Raw genomic sequence first — 19,289 nt, forward strand, 5'->3', positions numbered from 1 at the left:
AGATCACCAAATTAAAGGTATTTTGGTTTAAGTCCATTTCTTTAAAAAAAATATATATAGCCTATCATAGAGAGCATCATAGAGCATACAAACATGCCAACAACGATCCGTGGAGATCAGTGGACAAAGGGCTGGAAAACGGACCGCACCAAAAGAAAACGCATGTTTGCCAAGAAAGTGGTTAGTTTTGATAGATTAAATGTGTGTGCAGCATTTGTGTGTTGGAGTCACTTTTCATTCTTAATTAATAAATCCTCTTCGGGCTAGTATTTTCACGCCCAGATGAAAAGCGTGCCCAAAGTAAACTGCCTGTTTCTCAGGCCCAGAAGCTAGGATATGCATATAATTGGTAGATTTAGATAAGAACCACTCTAAAGATTCTAAAACTGTTTGAATCATGTCTATGAGTATAACAGAATTTATTTGGCAGGCGAAACCCTGAGGACAAAGCATCCAGAAAAAAAACTTTTTGAGATCACTGTGTTTTAAATTGGTTTTCTATGGGGAACTAGATTTATGAGGCACTTGGTTGTAGTTCATATGGCTTCCACTAGATGTCAACAGTCTTTAGAAATTGGTTGATGTTTTTCCTTTGAGAAATGAAGAAGCAACCCTTTCCTTTCTGAGTGTCAAGCCACGTGTACTTTTTTGTTTGGTGCACGCATCCTGGAACTCGCTCCACTTTCATTTTATCCGCTATTGAACACAGTATATTCCGTCTTAAATTGGATTGATTATTTACGTTTTAAAATACCTAAAGTTGGATTAGGAAAGTTGTTTGGACCAAGTTTACAGGTAACTTATTAGATACTTTAGTCATGTTGGGCGAGTTGGAACCGGTGTATTTTCTGAATCACGCGCCAAATAAATGGATATCTTGGGGATATAAGGAAGTAATCTATCGAACAAAAGGACCAATTGTGATGTTTCAGGGACATATTGGAATGCCAACAGAAGAAGATCTTCAAAGGTAAGGCATGAATCACATCGTTATTTCTGACTTTCGTATCGCACCTTCCGCCGTAAAGCCTTTTTGAAATCTGACATGGTGGCTGGATTAACAAGAAGTTAAGCTTTATTTTTATGTATTACACTTGTGATTTCATAAGTTCAATATTTATAGATATTTAATTTGAATTTGACGCTCTGCCATTTCACTGGATGTTGTCAAATCAATCCTACTAAAGGGATTTGATTCCTAAGAATTTTTTAATTGATCAACCATTTCTATCATAGACTACTGTAATCGAAGGGGGCTCAAGGTGGTACCTTTCTGCTCATCTGATGAATGTGCACATGGATCAGATTCAAACTTTGAAGACTGAGATTGAGTCATTGAAGGCAGACCAGCAGAAAGAGAAACATAATCAGAGGGCAGAGATACAGGCGACAGCTGATGCATTGGTCCAGAGCCATTCAGCATTGGTGGAGAGACAGGCGGTGAATGACGCGTTGAAGAGGGCGAGGAATGAGATGGAGTCACAATCCACTCCAGGCACACCTGTGAGCTCTGGAACTCCACCTCCGACAGGCAGAGTCAACATACCTGGCGAGTTCATCAGGTCGTCGGTTCACCCTGACATTTCCATTCCTCTTCTGACAACAGAACTTGACCAACTGCTCCCCGGGCACAGCAAGGGCCGTCCGGACCGTTATGCTGTTCTGCTAAAGCCTAATAAACAAATGCAGGTGGCTTATCTTCAAAATGATTTATTATCCAAATGTAAAAGCATATACGGTACAGTACTGTATTTCTTCATCAGCCTCTTCATGCTTTCGTTAATAAAATAATGACAAATATATTCTTTCAAAATGCCGATGTTTATATAGTAATGGATCCATAACAAATTACTATGGGAATAAATATCACTGAGTTGCAGAAATATTGGAGCAAAGTTGTCTAATGAAGATAAACAAATGGTTGCTTACTGGAAAAAACCTCTTTCAAAAACACACGGTCACGTTGTACAGCGCTGTTATGGCTATTAGCTGGGCTATTTTTGGGGCTTTATGGGCGGCACACAATTGGCCCAGCGTTTCTCTCTCTCTGAAAACAGAAAGAAATGTTTTGGCCTTTATTCAGATTACAATCACTCACTTTCATTTAGTTTTTTAAACAAAATGACCTCCAAAATATCGTTTTATATTATGAAGTTGATGACACAGTCATATACCTACATAAACCTGAGTGACTCACTCATTCATGGCTTTGGATCAAAATAAATAAGTACCAACATTCTTTCTGATACTGTTGGCCTACCGTAGGCGACACGATTCTCACTAGTGTTGAGTAACCTGCTGTTAAATGTGGCGTAGGTCTTATTTATGCAAAGAGCATATTGAAGTTAGAAGCAATAGGATTTGAAGCAATAGCCTACAACTATTTTAGCTGCTCTGAGACAAGCGTGGTGACTGGTCTTGATAAATCAATGAGATTTTTTTTTTTTCATTGAATCTCCATTTGGGTATTGGTTAGACTACAATTAGGTTGTAGAAATGTTATGCTCTTAGTGTAAAATTTATTTAACTAGGCAAGTCAGTTAATCTTGGAACTACCCATCCCGGATCCGGGAGAATTGTCATCAACTACACTAATTAGCATAGCGCAACGGTCAAAAAATATTACTAGAAAATATTAATGTTCATGAAATCTCAAGTGAAATATAGTGAAACACAGCTTAGCCTTTTGTTAATCACCCTGTCATCTCAGATTTTGAAATTATGCTTTACAGCCAAAGCAAGACAAGCGTTTGTGTAAGTTTATCAATAGCCTAGCATAGCATTATGTCAAGCTAGCAGCAGGAAGCTTGGTCACGAAAATCAGAAAAGCAATCAAATTAACCGTTTACCTTTGATCTTCGGATGTTTTCACTGATGAGACTCCCAGTTAGACAGCAAATGTTCCTTTTGTCCCATAAAGAATATTTTTATACCCAAAATTCCTCCGTTTGCTTGTCATGTTAGGTTCAGAAATCCCCCGGAAATAGCGGTCACGACAACGCCAAATTATTATTTTAAAATTATATCCATAATATTGACAAACATGGCAAACTTTTTTTATAATCAATCCTCAAGGTGTTTTTCAAATATCTATTCGATAATATATCAACCGGGACAATTGGCTTTTCAGTAGGAGCGAGAGGAAAAATGACTACCTCTGTCTTTTACGCAAGAATCACTCTGAGAGCCCTCAGCTGGCCACTTACGCAATGTAGTCGTTTACGCTCATTCTTCAACATAAATGCGTGAAACTGCGTCACAATGCTGTAGACACCTTAGGGAATACGTAGAAAAAGGAATCTGGTTGATATCCCTTTCAGTGACCAATAGGGGTGCATAGGAACACAACGGTTTCAAAACATGAGTCACTTCCTGATTGGATTTTTCTTAGGCTTTCACCTGCAATATCAGTTCTGTTATACTCACAGACAATATTTTGACAGTTTTGGAAACTTTAGTGTTTTCTATCCTAAGCTGTCAATTATATGCATATTCTAGCATCTGGTCCTGAGAAATAGGCGGTTTACTTTGTGAACGTTATTTTTCCCAAAATAAAAATAGTGCCCCCTAGTTTCAAGAGGTTATTAAGAACAAATTCTTATTTACAAGGACAGCCTAGTCTTTCCTCCCCGTCAGGGAATTGAACCCCTGTCTCCCGTGTGCCCGCACAACAGGGGTATTCTTTAGCTAAATTGCCCAGTACTGTAGCCTACTCCTAACCATCGTCTTGTGCAGTGCCATATTTTCCGTTCCATCGTAATGGAAACCTAGAGTTTTTTTTGTTTTTCTTGGAATAGAAACACCATAATATTAATCTAATTAATTAAGAAAAATGTCTTAAAATCAGTCCCATATTCTATGTTCTGGCAAAAAAAGGTTTTAAATTCTCGATGGACAGCCAATATTGAAGGCTTTCAAATGCTTCTCAAAGATGCCCTCTGGTGGTCAAACAGGCACTAACTAGCATTAATGGTACCAGTGGTTGACAATTAAATAACGTGCCATAGAGTTCTGCGGCACCATGCAAGCTGTGCTGCAACTTTTAAAGGACGAACTACTGTATTTGACATTGTGTTGTTATTTTGCTGAACACTAGATGTTTTAATTTTATTAGGTGAGAAAAAACCTCACCCAAATGTATAGCCCCATTACAAAATATAAATGGACTGTTTGATATATATATATATATATATATGTACGTATGTACGTACATATATATGTATATATATATACGCATATTCAGAGCCATATTTGTTAAATTATTTTAGCCAATTATTGACAAACCTGTTAAGATGCTAACTGAGACCTGTTGGAGCCCCCTGGATTGTAGATGAATAGAACAATTCAAAGAAAGTATGCAAAAAAGGTCAGGTGGCTCCAGGATGCTGGCCTTCTAGGCAGAGTTGCAAAGAAAAAGCCATACATCAGACTGGCCAATAAAAAGAAAAGATTAAGATGGGTAAAAGAACACAGACACTGGACAGAGGAACTCTGCCTAGAAGGCAGAGTCAGTAGTCGCCTCTTCACTGTTGACGTTGAGACTGACTCGTTTTGCGAGTACTAGTCAGGCGTCTGTTCTCAAACTAGACACTCTAATGTACTTGTCATTTTGCTCAGTTGTGCACTGGGGCCTCCCACTCTTTCTATTCTGGTTAGAGTTAAAGACAGTTTGCGCTGTTATGTGAAGGGAGTAGTACACAGTGCTGTACAAAATCTTCAGTTTCTTGGCAATTTCTCGCATGGAATAGCCATCATTTCTAAGAACAAGAATAAACTGATGATTTTCAGAAGAAAGTTCTTTGTTTCTGGAAATTTTGAGCCTGTAGATATTCCTATGTAGATATTCGATAAAAATCAGTTAATAGTCATTTACAACATTAACAATGTCTACAATGTATTTGTGATCAATTTGATGTTATTTTCATTGACTTTTCTTTTTACATTTCAAAAACAAGGACATTTCTAAGTGACCCCAAACTTAATGGTATTGTATGTGATCAGTGTTGAGTGGTCCCTGTACTGTACAATCGCAAATCCACTATATGCAAAAGTATGTGGATACCCCTTCAAATTAGTGGATTCGGCTATTTGAGTCACACCAGTTGCTGACAGCTGTATACATTTAGCTCACAGCCATGCAATATCCATAGACAAACATTGGCCTTACCAAAAAACTCAGTGACTTTCAATGTGGCACTGTCAAAGGATGCCACCTTTCCAACAAGTCAGTTCGTCAAATTTCTGCCGTGCTAGAGCTTCCCCAGTCAACTGTAAGTGCTGTTATTGTGATGTGGAAACGTCTAGGTTCAACAACAACTCAGCCGTTGTCGTGGTAATTTCCTGTATTACTAATTGAGGAGAGTTTACAAACGACACACAAGTCAGTTATATTTAAACTTAATATTTTAACATCGGTTACACCAGCATCATCTCAGGAGTTGATGGGCTTGAAGTCATAAACAGCGCAATACTTGAAGCACAGCAAAGAGCTGCTGGCAAAACGCACGAAAGCGCTGTTTGAATGAATGCTTACGAGACTGCTGGTGCCTACCATCGCTCAGTCAGACTGCTCTATCAAATCATAGATTTAATTATAACATAACACACACAAATACATGCCTTAGGTCATTAATATGGTTGAGTCCGGAAACTATCATCTCGAAAACAAGACGTTTATTCTTTCAGTGAAATACGGAACCTTTCCGTATTTTATCTAACGGGTGGCATCCATAAGTCTAAATATTCCTGTTACATTGCACAACCTTCAATGTTATGTCATAATTACGTAAAAGTCTGGCAAATTAGGCGGCCCAAACTGTTGCATATACCCTGACTCTGCGTGCAATGAACGCAAGAGAAGTGACACAATTTCACCTGGTTAATATTGCCTGCTAACCTGGATTTCTTTTAACTAAATATGCAGGTTTAAAAATATATACTTGTGTATTGATTTTAAGAAAGGCGTTGATGTTTATGGTTAGGTACACATTGGAGCAAGGACAGTCCTTTTTCGCAAATACGCACCACATCGATTATATGCAACGCAGGACACGCTAGATAAACTAGTATTATCATCAACCATGTGTAGTTAACTAGTGATTATGATTGACTGATTGTTTTATAAGATAAGTTTAATGCTAGCTAGCAACTTACCTTGGCTTACTGCATTTGCGTAACAGGCAGGCTCCTCGTGGAGTGCAATGAGAGGCAGGTGGTTTAGAATGTTGGACTAGTTAACTAAGGTTGAATCCCCCGAGCTGACAAAGTAAAAATCTGTCGTTCTGCCCCTGAACAAGGCAGTTAACCCACCGTTCCTAGGCCAGCATTGAAAATAAGAATGTGTTCTTAACTGACTTGCATAGTTAAAAAGATTAAATAAAGGTGTAAAAAAAACAAGAGATCTGCCAAATCGGTGTCCAAAAATACCCTAATTAATCGGCCATTCTGATTAAACGGTCAACCTCTAGTTGGTGGGGAAGAACTTGACTGGCCTGCACAGAGCCCTGACCTCAACCCCATCGAACACCTTTGGGATGAATTGGAACATGACTGCGAGCCAGGTCTAATCGCACAACATCAGTGCCCAACCTCACTAATGCTTTTGGGGCTGAATCGAATCAAGTCCCCTCAGCGATGTTCCAGATTCTAGTGGAAAGCCTTCCCAGAAGAGTGGAGGCTGTTATAGCAGCAAAGGGGGGGACCAACCCCATATAAATACCTATGATTTTAAAATTAGATGTTCGACGAGCGGGTGTCCACATACTTTTGGTCATGTAGTGTATGATTGGAACAGTAGCAACAGAACGTGTGATGCAACAAACACTTCTAAACAGCATTGTTGTCTGCAAAGCATCTTAACAATGTTTTGTACTGATGGAAAATAAAGGTCTTTGCAGCTCTATTCCTCAATTTCAACTTTTTTTGTAAAAGATAAATGCGAACTTCATCAGCCAAGCATCACATGTAACACATCCACATCCAAACTCATTTCATAAATAAGTCTAAATAACAGGTTGCACTAAGAAAAAAAAACATAAGTTATTAATGACCTAACAGCTAGACTTCTTTACAATGTGCCACATCTTTGGTGAGCGCAAGGGAGAAATGTAATATAGTTTAGGAAAGAGATGTGTCAGCTAAGCTAACAGTGGCTAAATTCTTAATGATGGCAGCCATGTTTGTTTATGTTTGACAAGTGAAAACTCCCTAATCCAAGAATGTAGTCAGTAATACTTTAAGTTCATACAAATGTAACCACGTTTTAGAAGGAAGTCGATAACTGGTCCACTCACATAACATTCAGCACGTAGATGATGCCAAAGCATGAACCTAGATAATCCTGTCTAGCTCCATAGTTTACAATAACTAATTACACCTTCAACCTCGCCTCACTCATGCCACAGTCTCTGCACACAATATAGCTGATTACCCGCACACACCATTCAAACAGATCATCTGAACAAACTACGACACTTTGTTGCTTACATGACTTGATCCACCCTGTTCTCACTCTCCTCTGCCCCGACCAGGCTAAAATCTATCCAAGCCATAATACTCATTTGATGATTGCAAAATATCTTCCTCGCTTGGCAACTACGCAGGCATCTGTAGGCTACATGTCCAGTGGTGAGAATATGTTGACATTATGATAAAATGTAGGCACTGCTGTAGCAGTGGGGAGAATACATTTATTACATTTTTTTAAAATTAAATAAGTATTTAGGACGTCAGTGTTTCCCTTAGCCATATGCAATATATCCTCATACCTTGCTCTCACATTGTTTGCTCTCCACTATTGTATCAAACACACTGGACTTAACACCTCAGGTTTTCAGCACTGTCTCACATGCGCAGTCATTCAGACAGGGCAATACCCAAGGCCTCTTTCAGAAAATAATACTATAGATTCTTGCTGCTACTACAATAGGCAGAAAGGTTAAGATATTGAGTGGTTAAAAAATACTATTTTATAAAGTCTAATGTGATGCAGAAAATGCGGTCTTGATGTAGTGAGGGCTGCAGAGAATAGCGCAAAATTAAACAATCAAATTCTAGAACGGCATCATATAATTCTGGTACCGCATGCAAAAAGAACTCATGCTGTATGGGCCATTATTAATATTTAGAACTTACGTGTCAATAGGTTAACCAAAGCCAAAGTAATTCCACCACCTAAAAATGTTAAGGCACCCTTTGCTGGCTCTAACAGCCACCCAAACAGTTTGCTGCCTGTTCTTAGTAATCTGATGGAGAGAATTGTGTTTGAACAAATACAATGCTATTGAGTGCCCTTCCCTGACTTACATACAGGGAAGGGCACTCAACTTGTACTGAACTGACTCAGATGACTAATGATTAGCTAAAATAGATGTGGATAATAAGATGATAGTTGGTGCTGTATTGTTAGATGTCAGTGCAGCCCTTGATGTTATTGATCATAATTTGTTATGGCTGTGCATCACCTGTCATCACACAGTCTAAGCCGTTGTGATAAAATATTGAACCAAATATTGAATTTGGCCTTTTCTACTATAGCCCATGGAAACACATTGAATAACACATTCATAAATGGCACAAAAGATAGACAAAAAAATGTATCATGAGGATTAAGGTTTTGAAGTGTCTGTCCTATATCAAGAAGATATTGTAACGCTCCGGGTGTCGTGGGTGTGAAGTCAGACGCAGGAAACAGAGAGTGCAATATTGTGCTCTTTAATATACTCACGCAACACTGGGTGCTCAAAACCAAATGCCCCAAACACGGGGGACGAAAACAGTACAACAGAATACACCACCAGGAACAAACACGTTCCTCTACTACATAACCGAAGGTCACAATAATTAATCCCGCACAAAGAAACAGGCACGCCGGCGGTCTAATAAAGCCCAACTAATGACTCACTAACAGGTGCTAACAATAAACATGCAAGGAGGGGGAGGAAAGACAATCAGTGGTAGCTAATAGGCCGGCGACGAGGAGCGCCACCCGACCGGCCGGTTAGACTCGTGACAGAAATTGGACAAAGCTCAGGAAATACACTTTTTTTGTCACATTTTATAACACCTTATTTTTGTTAGCACAAAACTACCTCCTACTTCAATTTGTTTGTATGGGTTACCGTCCCGTGACACTTGTGGGGGTCATAGAGCAAAATGGAAAACCATCGCGTTTGTGAGATTCTCCCCTTTCCATAGAGTGGTCATAATAGCTTCTAGGCCAAACCTTTCGGACGCTACAAACATTTTCATGAGAAGATGTCTCACGGTCTGACCAACACCACTGTAGCTCGGTCACCTTCCACCGCAGATGCAGAATGCAGACATAGGCAGATGCGATGGTTTGAACAGTTGTATGTGGGGGATGAGGGTTGCAGTAGATATCTCAGATAGGGGGAAGTGAGGCCTAAGAGGGTTTTATAAATAAGCATCAACCAGTGGGTCTTGCGACGGGTATACAGAGATGACCAGTTTACAGAAGATTATAGAGTGCAATAATGTGTCTTATGATGAACATTGGTCACAAATCTTATGGCCAAAGGGTAAAGAACATCTAGCTGCTTGAGAGCACCCTTACCTGCCAATCTATGAATTACATCTCCATAATCTAGCATGGATAGGGTGGTCATCTGAATCAGGGTTAGTTAAGCAGCTGGGGTGAAAGAGGAGCGATTACGATAGAGGAACCAAGTATCGAATTAACTTTAGTCTGCAACTTTGATTTTTGCAAAGAAAAGGACAGTGTACCGTCTAGCCATACTATTGTATGAGGTGACTACCTCAAGCTCTAAACCCTCAGATGTAGTAATCACACAGTGGAGAGTGGCATTCTTCTTACCAAACCACATGACCTTTGTTTTGGTGGTGTTCAGAACAATGTTAAGGGCAGAGAAAGCTTGTTGGACACTAAGAAAGCTTTATTGTAGAGTGTTTAACACAAAATCAGGGGAGGGGCCAGCTGAGTATAAGACTGTATCATCTGCATATAAATGGATGAGAGAGCTTCCTACTGCCTGATCTATGTTGTTGATGTACATTGAGAAGAGTGTGAGGCCTAGGATTGAACCTTGGGGTTCTCGCTTGGTGACAGGCAGTGGTTGACACAGAAGATGTTCAGATTTTATACACTACACTCTTTAATAGAGTAAGTTAGCAAACCAGGCCAAAGAACCCTCAGAGACACCAATTACTCCTTAGCCGGCCCACAGGAATGGAATGGTCTACTGTTTCAAAAGCTTTGGCCAAGTTCATAAAAATAGCAGCACAACATTGTTTAGAATCAAGGGCAATGGTGACATCATTGAGGACCTTTAAGGTTGCAGTGACCCATCCATAACCTGAGCGGAAACCAGGTTGCATACCAGAGAGAATACTAACTATAGACATCAAGAAAGCCAGTCGGTTGATCATTGACAAGTTTTTCAACACTTTTGATAAACAGGATGAAATAGAAATAGGCCTATAACAGTTAGGATCAGCTTGATCTCCCCCTTTAAATAAAATACTAACCATGGCTGCCTTCCAAGCAATGGGAACCTCCCCAGAGAGGAGAGACAGGTTTAAAAGGTCAGAGATAGGCTTGGCGATTATAGGGGCAGCATTCTTAAAGAAGAAATGGTCTAAACCATCTGACCCAGATGTTTTTTGGGGTCATGTTTAAGGAGCTCCTCTAGCACCTCGGACTCAGTGACAGCATGCAGGGAGAAACTTTGCAGTGGGGCAGGGGAAAAAGAGGGAGGAGCACCGGGGATAGTCGCATTAGAATGGGTGGGAGATGAGGAAATGTTGGATGGGCAAGGAGGAATGGCTGAGTCAATTAAAAAGCTCAGCCATGTAACATCCACATCAACTTTAGGCAGCTGTGAGGAGGAGGGTTTATTCTCCAGGTCCATTTTCCAGAACTTCTTGGGGTTAGACCCACAGAGAGAACTGCTGCTTAAAGTAACTAACTTTGGCCTTCCGGATAGCCTGAGTGCATTTATTTCTAATTTGCTGAACAAGAGCCAGTCAGCCTGAGTATGCATGTGCCGAGCCTTTCACCAAATGCAATTCTTGAGGTGGAGTAACTCTGCAAGATCATGGTCGAACCAGGGGCTGAACCTGTTTTTTAATTCTCATTTTCTTTATGGAGGTGTTTTTGTTAATAATATCACTGAAAATATCAAAACAGAAGGTCCAAGCATCTTCGACAGAGGGGATCAAGCTGATTCTATACCGATTTACAGAGGCCAGGTCATGAAGTAAGGCTTGCTCATTAAAGTTTTTTAGCAAGCGTCTATGACAAATCAGGACAGGTAATTTCACTGAGCAGCCGTTACGAACACAGGCTGTAAAATAGTGATCACTAAGGTCATTGCAGAAAACACCAGACTGATACCTATCAGGACTATTTGTGAGGATAACATTGAGGAAATTATCCTTTTCTGGGTGTTTGGAGTCATAATTTGTGGGATTGGTAATAATCTGAGATTTGAGATTTAATCTGAGATGTAAGTCAAAACTGTAACTTGTCCACTCAGGAACATTCACAGTCTTCTTGGTAAGCAACTCCAATGTAGATTTGGCCTTGTGTTATAGGTTATTGTGTTGCTGAAAAGTGAATTAATATCCCATTGTCTAGTGGAAAGCAGACTGAACCAGATTTTCCTATAGGATTATTTTCTATATTGATAAACTCCCCAGTCCTTAAAGATTACAAGCATACCAATAACATGATGCATTCACTAATATGCTTGAAACTATGGAGAGTGGGTCTCTGCAATGTGTTGTATTGGATTTGTCCCAAACATTACATTTTGTATTCACAACAAAAAGTTCATTGATTTGCCACATGTTTTGCAGTATTATTTTAATGGCTTGTTGCGAACAGTATGCATGTTTTGTCTTCCTTCTTTTTAGTCTGTCATTTAGATTATTATTTTTGAGTAATTACAATGTTGTCGATCCATCCTCAGTTTTCTCCTTTCACAGCCATTCAATTCTGTAACCGTTTTAAAGTCACTATTGGCCTCAGGGTGAAATCCCTGAGCGGTTTCATTCCTCTCCCGCAACTGAGTTAGGAAGGAGTCCTGTATCTTTGTAGTGACTGTGTAGTTAAAAACTTCATCATGCTCAAAGGGTTATTCAATTACTGTTTTTTTGGTTACCATCTACCAGTAGGTTCCCTTCTTTGCGAGGCATTGGGAAACCTCCCTGGCCTCCCTGTTGAATCTGTGTTTGAATTTCACTGCTCAACTGAGGGACCTTACAGTGTGTGGGGTACAGAGATGTGTGGGCTACAAAGATGGGGTAGTCGTTTAAAAATCATGTTTAACACTATTATTGCACACAGATTGAGTCCATTCATCTGCATTGCTTGCTGTTTGGAGTTATAGGCTGGGTTTCTGTACATCACTTTGTGACATCATGTAAGTTTGATTGATTGATTGATATTATGTGACTTCTTAAGCACAGTTTTGCTCCTGAACTTATTTAGTCTTGCCATAATACAGGTGTGGAATACTAAGCTTTCCATTTTTTATTAAATTGTAAACATTACAAAAAACATAATTCCACTTTGATATTATGGGGTATTGCATCTAGATCAGTGACACAACTCCATTTAATTCATTTAAAATTCAGGCTAATTGTAACGTTTTGTTTGTTTTGGTGAGCATTTTAGCTTTGTTTTCCTGTATACCCTTCAGCTGTCTGTTACTCTCATTTGCATCTCCAAATTGTTCTTTGTCTTTTCCTCTTAGGAAAGCCATGGCTTGTTGGGTTTGAGTTACAGTGTCACTTTACCCACAGGTTGGTTCGCAGCTCACTCTCTCCCGGTAGCTTGGGTATATATTGATCTTTACCGATTTTAAAGGCTTAATTTAAACTATGTTGTCCAGCTTCTACATATGATGACAGTTTTGATGTGAACCAAGATATTGTGAGATCAAATACCATGTGAGGACATGTTGAATAATAATTACTGTGTAAATAAACATCCACAATATAATCATGTAAGTCAAAAATGTATGTTTGAAACATTACAAAAAGTTTAAACAAAATGTTTCTCCATCTCAAAATCCACATGAACCCATTACAATCATACATTTACAGTGCCTTGCAAAAGTATTCATCCCCCTTGGCGTTTTTCCTATTTTGTTGCATTACAACCTGTAATTTAAATATATTTTTATTTTGATTTCAAGTAATAGACATTACAAAATAGTCCAAATTGTTGAAGTAAAATGAAAAAAATAGCTTGTTTCAAAAGATTCTAAAAAACAAAAAACGGAAAGGTGGTGCATGAATATGCTTTCACCCCCTTTGCTATGAAGCCCCTAAATAAGATCTGGTGCAAAGAACAATTACCTTCAGAGGTCACATAATTAGTTAAATGAAGTACACCTGTGTACAATCTAAGTGCCACATAATCTATCACATGATCTCAGTACATATACACCTGTTCTGAAAGGCACCAGAGTCTGCAACACGACGAAGCAAGGGGCACCAACAAGCAAGCGGTACCATGAAGACCAAGGAGCTCTCCTCATGTGGGAGACTCCCCAAACATATGGAAGAAGGTACTCTGGTCAGATGAGACTAAAATTGTGCTTTTTGGCCATCAAGGAAAAGGCTATGTTTGGTGCAAACTCAACACCTCTCATCACCCCAAGAACACCATCTCCACAGTGAAGCATAGTGGTGGCAGCATCATGCTGTGGGGATGTTTTTCATCAGCAGGGACTGGGAAACTGGTCAGAATTGAAGGAATGATGGATGGCGCTAAATACAGGGAAATTATTGAGGGAAATCTGTCTCCCAGAGATTTGAGACTGGGACGGAGGTTCACCTTCAAGCAGGACAATGACCCTAAGAATACTGCTAAAGCAACAATCAAGTGATTAAAGGGGAAACATTTAAATGTATTGGAATGGCCTAGTCAAAGCCCAGACCTCAATCCAATTGAGAATCTGTGGTATGACTTAAAGATTGCTGTACACCAGCGGAACCCATCTAACTTGAAGGAGCTGGAGCAGTTTTGCCTTGAAGAGTGGGCAACAAGTCTGATCTGTACCATGATAGCTACTGTTGTATCAATACGTTTTGAACATGACAGTTTACAATCCAGGGTTACTCCAAGCAACTTGCTCAATTTCCACATAATTTATTACAATATTTAGTTGAAAATTAGGGTTTAGTGAATGATTTGTCCCAAATACAACGCTTTTAGTTTTAGAAATATTTACGACAAACATTCCTTTCCACCGATTCTGAAATTGACATGTATAGTGTTGACACATCCCCATACAAACTGGCTTTTACACAAGGCCAGTTGCATGTCATTGGTAAAGATCAAACTTATTCCTTGCCAGCTATTCTGAAACTAACTGCAGCTCTTTGTTAACTGTTGCAGTCATTTCAGTTACTTTAGTAGCTGACGTGTATAATGTTGAGTCATCTGCCAACGGCATCTCGTTAGTAAAGACTGAAAAAAGTAAGAGCCCTAGACAGCTGCCCTAGGGAATTTGTGATTCTACCTGGACCCTCTGTGTTCTGTTAGACAGGTAACTCTTTATCCACAATATTGCAGGCTGTTGTAAATCCAGAACACACATGTTTCCCCAGCAGCAGACTATGATCGACAATGTCAAAAGCCGCACTAAAGTGTAACAAAACAGCCACCACAATATTTTTATCATCCATTTCTCCCATCATTCCTTTGTGTAAGTGCTGTGCTTGTTGAATATCCTTCCCTATAAGCATGCTGAAAGTCTGTTGTCAATGTGTTTACTGTGAAATAGCATTGTGTCTGGTCAAACTATTTTTTCCAAAACTTTACTAAGGGTTGCTATTTGGCTGATTGGTTGGCTATTTGAGCCAGTAAAGGGGGCTTTACTATTCTTAGGTAGCAGAATGACTTTTGCTTCCCTCCGGGTCTGAAAGCACACACTTTCCAGTAGGCTTAGATTGAAGATATGGTAAATAGTAGTGGCAATATCATCCGCTATTATCCTCGATCATTCTCCATCCAAGTTGTCAGACCCTAGTGGCTTGTCATTGTTGACAGACAACAATTTGTTTCACCTCTTCCACACTCACTTTATATTAGGCCCAGCCTTTGGAACTTTGGTTATTCTAGATATGGCTACTATATTTGGATACTGCTTTAAAGCACATTTCTGCAGCATTAGTAAAGATGTGATCAATACATGTTGATGATTTCATTCCTGTGATGTTTGTAACTACCCTGGTAGGTTGGCTGATAACATTAATCTGATTGCAGGCGCTAGTTACAGTATTTTTCTTGAATGGGCATTTTGATGAAAGCCAGTCCATATTTAAATCACCCAGAAAATCGAGGCACAGGAGGTGTCCGAGTTTGTGACAGGAGTTTGTGGAGTTCGTGACAAGAAATTATGTAAATAAATGTTACACAACATTTCTACACCATAATTGTACTCTAACCAATACCCAAACGGAGATTCAGTCAAAATAAAAATCTCATTGATTTATCAAGACCAGTCCCCATGCTTGTCTCACTGCAATGCAAAACGGTGCTAAAATAGTTGTAGGCTATTGCTTCAAATCCTATTGCTTCTAACGTCAATATGGTCTTTAAATATGTAAGACCTACAACACTTAACAGCACATCACTCAACACTAGGGAGACTCATTTTGCCTACCGTAGGCCTACAGTATATCAAAAAATATGACGTAACGCTCCGCCAATAATTACACATTGAAGATTGGAGGATTGGAGGGTATTTCTGTTATTCAGTGATATTTATTCCCATAGTAATTCATTATGGATCCATAACTAAATAAACATCTGCATTTTGAAAGACTATTTTTATCATTATTTTATTAACAAATGCATAAAGATGCCATTATTAGTTACATTGTTTAAGTCTGAATGTGCAGACTGGCACTAAGAACAGCGGGAACGTTTCCCTAGTCAGTGCCATTATTAGTGCAATGCCTATTAAAGTGTTGCTCTGTGCTACCCAGTGGGGCAGGATGGTTGTCCACCCCCCTCACATTTCCTCCTCCTCCCTTCCCCATGGGCTAGGTCCGTCTTCTGTGCGCGGCCCATCCCGTCCCCCTGTCCTCGTGCCTTGAACCTTGCGCGCTTTCAGTGGATACAGCTGGAGAACTGGAAAGCACTTGCGAGCCATGTGCGCCACTCGGGAGCCACGTGACCAATATATATTGTCCTGCTAATAAGAGGGTTAATAATATATCTGTGAGAATATCCAGGGGGCTTTCAAATAATTCTAAATTAATAATAATAATCGCTTAGTTTTCAAAAATTACGTAAAATGAGTGTGAAAAAAGCCTGTCTTGAACATGGGGTGAGACATTGTTACTAATTTGTAAATAAAGCCAGTTTGTTTTTTAGAATGATTTATTTCTGTTTTTAGAGGGAGAGGAACCAAAAACCTACAGTCATCTCATTGGTCTCCCAGTAGAGGCTGGCACAGGTATTGAACCAGCATCTGTAGCAACACAGCTTGCATTGCTATGCAGTATCTTAGACCATTGCACCACTCATGCACTGTACAATGTGACTGGTTAGCAGTGGGCAAAATAAAATAATAAAAACCTTAGTGTAACAACAGGTTCAGTAAGTAATACTGAAGTTGTGTACAATTATCAGCTTCTATTTAGGTTTATGTCACCCATTCATTGTCAGAGACACAGTAGGACCCAAAAGCATAATCAGTGCTCTTTACTGCCCCTTTGCGCTGGTCTGGAGCAATGAAGGGGTGACGCAGGGTCCTGTACTAAACCACAAATTACCTCTAAGTACCACAGCATAATCGCTAAACTTTTAGTGGAGCAACCACAGTAGGCCTATACTGAGGTCAAAATTACCTGATGAATTTCCTTACATTTATTAAATCGGTAAAATTATGGAAAAATACATTGCGGGAGGGAAGAGCTGGATCCACTTCCTTTACTCCAAACACAAGAATGCTGGCCCCAATATTTTGGGATCTCTGTCATGGAGTGATATTCAAAGCTCAGGGTAGATATTCACTTTGAATAACCTCTGTTTGCTTTGAATGGCTTGTTCAACAGCATCGGCCAACGAACCTCCAGCTGGTTATTTCCATATTGATGATTTGGATATTGCTGATCTCTAATAAAGGAGATTTGCTCAGCATTGGGCCATGCTTGTGATAAAGTAAAATCATCTTCACTAGGAAAATGCGGAAAGGTTGAATCTGGATTTATTACAAGATATGCAAATAATGTAAGCATACAAACATGAATGAATGAAGATGATGGGTACACAGTCCACAGTGGTGAGTCAAAGTATCCCTGATCTGTATTGACATTGATGGAACATGGCTGATGAGGGCACTTAGATCAGAATGATGATTTCAGCATGGGTTACATCATGGAGCCGAGAGCCATTTGTGTCAAGAAAGCTAGACCCTGTGTGCAAGAAAAATGCCACCGAGGGCACGTCGTTCTTCAACAAGACAGCATACAGGATGATCAAAACAGACCAAATGGGTTACACACAGGGAAACAGGCTTTGTCATCAATTGATTAAACAGTTCTGCTATTCTGCTTCAAAGGCTCGAAAGGCATTCCTTCACAATATACAGTGCCTTGCGAAAGTATTCGGCCCCCTTGAACTTTGCGACCTTTTGCCACATTTCAGGCTTCAAACATAAATACATAAAACTGTATTTTTTTGTGAAGAATCAACAACAAGTGGGACACAATCATGAAGTGGAATGACATTTATTGGATATTTCAAACGTTTTTAACAAATCAAAAACTGAAAAATTGGGCATGCAAAATTATTCAGCCCCTTTACTTTCAGTGCAGCAAACTCTCTCCAGAAGTTCAGTGAGGATCTCTGAATGATCCAATGTTGACCTAAATGACTAATGATGATAAATACAATCCACCTGTGTGTAATCAAGTCTCCGTATAAATGCACCTGCACTGTGATAGTCTCAGAGGTCCGTTAAAAGCGCAGAGAGCATCATGAAGAACAAGGAACACACCAGGCAGGTCCGAGATACTGTTGTGAAGAAGTTTAAAGCCGGATTTGGATACAAAAAGATTTCCCAAGCTTTAAACATCCCAAGGAGCACTGTGCAAGCGATAATATTGAAATGGAAGGAGTATCAGACAACTGCAAATCTACCAAGACCTGGCCGTCCCTCTAAACTTTCAGCTCATACAAGGAGAAGACTGATCAGAGATGCAGCCAAGAGGCCCATGATCACTCTGGATGAACTGCAGAGATCTACAGCTGAGGTGGAAGACTCTGTCCATAGGACAACAATCAGTCGTATATTGCACAAATCTGGCCTTTATGGAAGAGTGGCAAGAAGAAAGCCATTTCTTAAAGATATCCATAAAAAGTGTAGTTTAAAGTTTGCCACAAGCCACCTGGGAGACAGACCAAACATGTGGAAGAAGGTGCTCTGGTCAGATGAAACCAAAATTGAACTTTTTGGCAACAATGCAAAACGTTATGTTTGGCGTAAAAGCAACACAGCTGAACACACCATCCCCACTGTCAAACATGGTGGTGGCAGCATCATGGTTTGGGCCTGATTTTCTTCAGCAGGGACAGGGAAGATGGTTAAAATTGATGGGAAGATGGATGGAGCCAAATACAGGACCATTCTGGAAGAAAACCTGATGGAGTCTGCAAAAGACCTGAGACTGGGACGGAGATTTGTCTTCCAACAAGACAATGATCCAAAACATAAAGCAAAATCTACAATGGAATGGTTCAAAAATAAACATATCCAGGTGTTAGAATGGCCAAGTCAAAATCCAGACCTGAATCCAATCAAGAATCTGTGGAAAGAACTGAAAACTGCTGTTCACAAATGCAAAACTGATAGAGACATACCCCAAGCGACTTACAGCTGTAATCGCAGCAAAAGGTGGCGCTACAAAGTATTAACTTAAGGGGGCTGAATAATTTTGCACGCCCAATTTTTCAGTTTTTGATTTGTTCAAAAAGTTTGAAATATCCAATAAATGTCGTTCCACTTCATGATTGTGTCCCACTTGTTGTTGATTCTTCACAAAATACAGTTTTATATCTTTATGTTTGAAGCCTGAAATGTGGCAAAAGGTCGCAAAGTTCAAGGGGGCCGAATACTTTCGCAAGGCACTGTACTTGCTTGCCAATGCCGATTCCTGTACTTACTGCATCTGCAATAGTCTTGAGAACCTGGTCATGTCGCCAACCCACTCCCACTGGCTTTGGGTTGCATCTCAAAATGTACTTCGGCAATCGTCATCTGGAACATAGCAGGCATGCTAGAGAC

The 19,289-nt window shown here is 39.8% G+C and overlaps 1 protein-coding gene across 4 annotated transcripts in view; it reads left to right on the forward strand.

The window, feature by feature from the left end:
• The window catches only part of cpn1 (carboxypeptidase N subunit 1), a 147,487-nt gene that overhangs the window by 100,390 nt on the left and 27,808 nt on the right, over nt 1–19,289 (forward strand). For 3 of the 4 annotated variants that reach the window (XM_021565593.3, XM_090202558.1, XM_090202559.1), the window contains one exon: nt 16,398–16,457. The exons of the other annotated variant lie outside the window; for it this stretch is intronic. In XM_021565593.3, coding sequence (XP_021421268.1) covers nt 16,398–16,457 — 60 coding nt within the window. The remainder of the gene's footprint in view (nt 1–16,397; nt 16,458–19,289) is intronic. 4 annotated transcript variants of the gene reach the window in all.

This window comes from Oncorhynchus mykiss, chromosome 16 (genome assembly GCF_057628025.1).
Source record: "Oncorhynchus mykiss isolate SJ-2025 chromosome 16, ASM5762802v1, whole genome shotgun sequence".
Lineage (NCBI taxonomy): Eukaryota > Metazoa > Chordata > Actinopteri > Salmoniformes > Salmonidae > Oncorhynchus > Oncorhynchus mykiss.